Source organism: Lactuca virosa, chromosome 4 (genome assembly GCF_052849685.1).
Source record: "Lactuca virosa cultivar CGN04683 chromosome 4, Lactuca_virosa_CGN04683_v6, whole genome shotgun sequence".
Lineage (NCBI taxonomy): Eukaryota > Viridiplantae > Streptophyta > Magnoliopsida > Asterales > Asteraceae > Lactuca > Lactuca virosa.
Genome location: NC_136429.1, coordinates 358,928,619 through 358,935,635, shown reverse-complemented (window position 1 = coordinate 358,935,635; position 7,017 = coordinate 358,928,619). Strand labels below are relative to the sequence as shown.

The 7,017-nt window shown below is 40.7% G+C and overlaps 1 protein-coding gene across 1 annotated transcript; it reads left to right on the top strand.

Moving 5' to 3' along the window:
* The first annotated feature begins 4,694 nt into the window (after positions 1-4,694).
* On the top strand, positions 4,695-6,653 carry LOC145168980 (trans-cinnamate:CoA ligase, peroxisomal-like). The gene is made up of 2 exons (XM_079087609.1): positions 4,695-4,961; positions 5,060-6,653. The coding sequence occupies exons 1-2, from the start codon at positions 4,764-4,766 to the stop codon at positions 6,608-6,610; spliced, it is 1,749 nt and encodes a 582-aa protein (XP_078943735.1). The 5' UTR covers positions 4,695-4,763; the 3' UTR covers positions 6,611-6,653.
* The last annotated feature ends 364 nt before the right edge of the window (positions 6,654-7,017 follow it).

Here is a 7,017-nt window from a genome sequence, read left to right as displayed (position 1 = left end):
TCGCTGCCAACTACAGCGGGACCGTTAGGTTCAGGGGTGACAAAGTCATAAAAAGATACTGGCCCCGTTACGTGCCATATCCAGTCTAAGTACGGTTATGACACTCACAACCTAGATAGCGAAAATTTACTTTTGTAATAATGAAACAGGTGAACTAACCTCAAAGTAATAACCGGTTTGATTACTAGATGACATTAGTAATACCCTTAGGATCTAGTTCACTACCTATTTTTATTAGTTTTATTTATGTAATAAGGCTAATACACCTCACAGAGAACAAACAAGGTTTTTCAAGGAAACTACATCTAACGATACAAGTATGGTAGATACTTGTACACCTCATACCAGAACAGATAACCAACTGACAACTTTTAAGGAAAATATAGGATTTTCCTGGGATAACATAACCTTTCACAAACGAACCGTCTAACAAACAACGAATGGATAATCAAACATCTTTCATAATAAAATACGAGATTTTCTTGGGAAACACTTTTCAAAGGATCAAAGAAACATTTCTTTCACCAGAACTAAACGCTTATGAACTCACCAGCTTTATGCTGATATTTTAAAACTGCTTGTATTCTCAGGGCAACAATAGATAGGTACTCTAGCCAACTTTTGGAGAAGACGGAGCATTTTGGAGTCACGTCTTTTACTTTTGTTATATACTGTTATGTATAAACCATGCTTTCAAACAATGTAAATATTATTATTATAATGTAATGGTTGTGTTTACTTCGCTTACTATGATACAACTGTTGTGATACTACGCATGACGTCCTCCACCCCAGAACGTTTCCGTCGTTCCGATTTTGGGGTGTGACATTGATGTTCCCAACAACAAGTTCGATGAGATGCTCATAATTCTAGATGAAACATTTTCCCATCTCAAGGCTCAAGCTCCTACAGTCAAGGCTTACGATGCTCTCACCAAACACAATCTTTCAAAGAGTCTTTGAACGGTTGGAGGAACTAAAGATTGAACCCATACTTGCGTTGAAAGCGCGGCCATCCCATGCAAGAGGGGGAGAAAGAGAAAGAAGAGAAAGAACGATACAATGGAAACCCGTCTTGGATTTTGTGCTCCGAGATGAATCAACTAATGAAGAAATTCTCAAGGTCGAAGCTCTTGAATTAAGTGATGAAGAAGATGAAGGTCTGGCTGAAAATGTGATCTCAGGACTTCAAGCCCTCACGGAACAACCACTGCATGTCCTTTTCGAAGCAGAGAGGATGAAATGGCCTCGGTTTCTTGGCCATCATCCTTAGCCGAAGTGTTCAGACGAAGTCGAGACATGGCAAAGCTCAAGACCAAGCTGACTGCTGACGCATTCTGAGCTACTCAATCCATGCTTCCACCAATTCCTGCTCCGAGGATAGTTCAAATTGATGAAGGTTCTCCCACCTGGAAATCTGATGATCTCCCTGAAGAGCCTCTGATTCCTCCTCCATCTGACTTATTCATCACCGAATCCGATCAACAAATCATTTCCTATTTTTTCTGGAATGAGCAAAAATCCACAAGACAAAGGCAAACAGATTTCAGCAGACTCTGACAGCCCCGTGAAGATGTTTAAAAAGTCTGAGGGCTGGTCTCAAGAAAAGATCGATCAAGCTTTGGAAGAAAGCATTCGAATTCAAACACTGAAAGACAATCTGAATCCGATGTTAGGTATATCTCCTCTTTTCCGAGAAGGAGTTATTCACAACATACACTTCGCGCCCTTCATGTACTATGATCTTCCGACACAAGATGTTGATCAACTTGACCTGCCAATCTCTCCCCACGGTCATATCCATATCAAGTATGCTCTTCTATATCCGAATGATGATCCTCAAATAATCATCATAACAGAGTGTGAGAGATTGGGAACCTTTGACCTCGTCAACACAAGACCCCAAAAGAAAGTGTGGTCTCGGAAGAGGATTACCAAGATCATCGGATATGGTAACAAGGTTCAGAGCAAGTTTGATCTCAATTGCATGTTATACAGATACTATGTTTCTCGGAACAAAGAATCCACCATCACCATCACCATCACGGATGCAGACTTTCCTTCGATCAACCCAAATGACATTCTCACTATAGCTGCTCACTTCCGAGATCGCCAATCAAGTGACACAAGCATTGGAGCCTACAGTGCTACAACAAATTTCTTGTAGGACTATATTGCTGAGTTCTGCATATCCGAGATTGAATTTGCTCGCCCGTACGGAAACGAGAGCATTCTGGAAAAAATCACTACCGAACTTCTTGAAGCATAGATCCTAGCCGAAGGCCCCATTGAAGATCTGGAACCCGGTTGTGTCTATCGCAAAAAGAAGACTAATCGAAAAGAACTCTTTAGAGTTCTTGACAAACACCTTGTTCCAACATTCCAACAAATATCCTTCAGAAGTTCATCTCCAATGCTGCCAAAAGTGATTCACTTAAGCATGTCAAGAAGAAGTTCATCGAGCATCTCAGATGATACTTAAGCATGTCAAGAAGAAGTCCTTTTGAGCTGGTTTTGTTGCGGATTAGGTCCCTCAGTAAACTGAAATGACTGTAATGTCGTTGGGGTATTTTTTTCATTTTTCTTTCATTTTTTTTAAATCTAATAGTTATTTATTTGTTTTAATAATTAAAAAAAGGGGCCCACCTCTCTCTCTCTCTCTCTCTCTCTCCCTCTCTCTCTCTCTCTCTCTCTCTCTCTCTCTCTTTCTCTCTCTCTCTCTCTCTCTTCTTCTTCTTCTTCTTCTTCTTCTTCTTCTTCTTCTTCTTCTTCTTCTTCTTCTTCTTTTTCTTTCTGCCATGAACACACCACCAATGTGGTTGATTTTCCGGTGAAGGCAAGACAAAATCCCTCACCCCTTTTCTCCCTTGGATCCCGTCAACACCACAACAAAACACCCACCTGTTGTTGATTTCGTTCACCCCTCTCTACTGTCATGTTTTTCTTTCGGATCGGATATGAGAACAGCCAAGGAGGCTGCTGGAGCAGCCTCCATCGCCACCGTAGATGACAACTACAACCACCAGATGCCGCCTCCACCTCCACTTCTTCACGATTGGCCGCCACCAGCACCTCCCTTGCACAATTGTTGCCTCCGGTCGGCATTAACAACTTTCGTCCAGGCTTATCGGTCAAAGGATCGTCGGAAGGGGGAGTCGCCGACATTAATACACCCAGATGCAGGTTTTAGGGCACAAATCTCTGCCACCCATTTTCTGCACAACCTCCGACGAACACCTTTGATCTTGTTTTGTAACAAACACCCATTTTAAAGGGAGAACGAGATGAGAGAGGGACAAGAAGAAGGTGAAAAAGATTAGAAATGGAGTTTTGGGTGTCGGAAATACATATGCGCAATGGTGGCTGAGGAGGGGGTGGCAAAGATGAAATACGTCGATGAAGGTGGAGTTACAGTTCCGGAAGTGTTGGTACCACCATGGTGGTTGTCTTGTGATGTTTCTCTAGTAAGGGAAGAAGACGATAAATGGTTTTAGAGAGAGAGAGAGAGAGAGAGAGAGAGAGAGAGGTGAGTCCATATTTGAATTTAATAAAATATTAAATTAAATACCAAAAAGCCTAAAAAAGTATCAGAATGACAATTTAGTCTTTTCAGTTTTTCGAGAGACCAAAAACGCAACGAAACTAGCTCAAAAGGATCACGAAACGAAATAAGTCGAGGTTTGGACTAACCTCAAAAAAAAATATATACTACAAGAACCATTTTTTTTTTGCAAATTTGTCTATTTTTTTTTAAATGTTATGTTTAATTTAGAATTTATTAACATAACATGTTTAATAAATTTATATTTGTTTTTTATATTTATTTAAAAAACAAAAAACTAATAATGACATAGAAAATAAGGGTGTTATAACATGTTATAATAGGTTGTTAATTTCTTCAATTTATGTTATAACACCATGGTGAAATGACATGTGAGGTGACACATTTTAACAACCCACAGGCCTAATCTCAAATTAAGCTATGCCTACAAGATTGTAATCTCGGTGGGTGAGTTGGTTATCTTTGCTGCAAATTGGGGTCGTACCCCAAAAAACGAAAGATTATGATTGCTATTATCTATGGTTTCTTCTAGAATGGTTGGAAAGCTAGAAATAACAAAGTCTTCAACAAAGTTCAGATCTCCCCCTTGAATTTCGCGGACAACATCATCATAGAGATTTTTGGATGGATCAAATATAGAGGTACTTTCTGAAATTGTGGGGGGGGGGGGGGGGGGGTTGGTGTAGTAATGTGGTTCACATTTTGTAATCTCCTTTTTGCCTAGTCTTTTCTTTTTTAAGCTTAATATTATCCGGCCGATTCCAAAAAAAAAAAAAAAACAAAACAAAACAAATTATTGTAATATAGAAAATTTCATTTTTTTTTCCAAAAAGTGACGTAAAAAATATGAAGTGTCGTGACGAGGGGAAAAGATGTATATGTGATTAATTTAAAAAGCTTAACATAGTGGAGTAGTCAAGGCAGCCCTTAATTAAACTTGATTAATTTCTTAATTAACCTATGCAAAAGCCTTTGAAATTCAAACTTTGAAGGTCAAATTGCAGTCTTTAATCACCACCGCATACATCAAAATAACTTTTTCTCCACCAAATTTACAACACCCTACCCTTACACTTCCTAAAATATAAATGTATCACTTCCTCAGCTTCTGTCTCACACTCACCTCTAGCTTTTCTCTCTCAAGTCTCACTTGTCTTTTGAGCTTGGAAACAGATAAAATCCTGATAAGGTGATAAGGGATTATGGATAGACTTACAAAATGCCCAGCAAACTATGTGCCTCTCACCCCTCTAACTTTTATCAAGAGAGCTGCCATAGTTTACACCAACCGGACCTCTGTTATCTACGCTGGAGTCCGCTTTACTTGGCGCCAAACCTACCAACGCTGCTGCCGTTTCGCCTCCTCCCTCCGATCCCTCAACATTGTCAAGAACGATGTTGTAAGTTGTCATCCTTCATCTCTTGTAACGATCTTAAATTGTTTATAATCACAAGGTTTTACTAGATCGATCTTTGTTTAATATGGATTCTTGGACAGATATCAGTGTTGGCACCAAATGTACCTGCGTTATATGAGATGCATTTTGCAGTGCCCATGGCTGGAGCTGTACTTAACGCAATCAACACAAGGCTAGATGCCAAAAATATAGCCACTATTCTTCACCACTCCGAAGCGAAGGTCTTCTTTGTAGACTACCAGTACGTTCCGTTGGCTTCAGAGGCCGTCCGTTTGCTTGTGGCGGATTTAGAACACACGTCTGCAGCCAATTACGCAATGCCATTGGTCATCGTGATTGATGACATTCACAAGCCCACGGGCGTCCGTCTTGGAAAGCTGGAGTACGAGCAACTCATCCACCATGGTGACCCCAGGTACTTTGGTGAAGAAGTCGAGAATGAATGGGACTCGATCGCGTTGAACTACACATCAGGGACGACTTCAGCACCAAAGGGGGTGGTTTATAGCCACCGTGGTGCTTTTTTGAGCACGATGAGTTTGATTCAAGGTTGGGAGATGAGTACTGAACCGGTTTACATGTGGTCGCTTCCCATGTTTCACTGCAATGGCTGGACTTTCACATGGGGGGTGGCTGCAAGAGGCGGAACCAACGTCTGCATACGCAACACCTCCGCCAGCGAAATGTACCAAGCTATCTCCCAGCACAAAGTTACTCATATGTGTTGTGCACCTATAGTCTTTAACATTCTTCTCGAAGCAAAGCCTAATGAGCGTCGTGAAATAACCTCCAACGTCAACATACTCACCGGAGGGGCGCCTCCGCCTCCTTGCCTCTTGGAGAAGATGGAGAATCTTGGATTCAATGTCATGCATGCCTACGGCCTTACGGAGGCTACCGGACCTGCACTCATCTGTGAGTGGCAGACGAAGTGGAATCAACTTTCTCAAGACCACCAAGCGAAATTGAAGTCCCGTCAAGGTGTCGGGATCCTAACACTTTCCGACGTCGACGTGAAGATCAAGGAAACAATGGAGAGTGTTCCAAGCGACGGGAAGACAATGGGAGAGATCGTTCTCCGAGGAAGCAGCATCATGAAAGGGTACTTAAAAGACGAAAAGGAGACTGAGAAAGCTTTCCACAAAGGATGGTTTTTCACGGGGGACGTTGGGGTTATTCATCCCGATGGGTATCTAGAAATCAAAGACCGGTCAAAAGACGTGATCATTTCCGGTGGAGAAAACATTAGCAGCGTAGAACTCGAGTCTGTTCTATTCAAACACCCAACCATACTTGAAGCTGCGGTTGTTGCAATGCCCCATCCAAGATGGGGAGAAAGCCCTTGCGCTTTTGTTGTCTTGAAAACGACAACAGAAAACGTAACAGAAGACGAGATCTTAAAACACTGCCGGAAAAATATGCCGAAGTTTATGGTCCCAAAGAAGGTGGACTTCTTAAAAGAGTTGCCAAAAACAGGAACTGGTAAAATCCAAAAGGTGGAGCTTAGAAAAATTGCAGCTTCATTTGTGATTTCTACAAAAACAAACAAGTCGTCCATAAATAAAGTCCACAGGGATCAAACTTGGTACCACCAAGATGAAGAAAAAGTTCTTGCAATGTCTCGTCTTTAAATTCTAGTTTCACGTCAACAAAAAAAAAATGACAGCATTAAGAAGATCGTAAGTATTATATAAATATGATTAAAGATAATTTTCTATTTAGATATGCAATTTGGAAAATAAATTACAATGATGGTTTTTTCTAAACAAAATTGCAAGAATGGTCTCTGTGGTTAGGCCGAAATTGTCACTTTGGGCCAAACAGGTTTGGGCTAGCACTCATGGTCCAAAGGTTTTTATTTTCTTGCCACTTTGGTCCAATTTACTTTAAAAAAAATTTATAATGACCATTTTGCTCTTTCTTTTTACTTTTTCAGTTTTTTATTTATTCAAATACTTTTATTAAAAGAAAAAGAAAAAAAGAAAATACATTTCTCTCTTCTCTCTCTCTCTCTCTCTCTCTCTCTCCCCCCTCTCTC

What these genes read in the sequence shown, in the direction of transcription:
- LOC145168980 (XM_079087609.1), top strand. Translation starts at nt 4,764, where the DNA reads ATGGATAGACTTACAAAATGCCCAGCAAACTATGTGCCTCTCACCCCT. An exon ending in ACATTGTCAAGAACGATGTT is followed by an intron (nt 4,962 to 5,059) that starts GTAAGTTGTCAT and finishes ATTCTTGGACAG; the next exon opens with ATATCAGTGTTGGCACCAAA.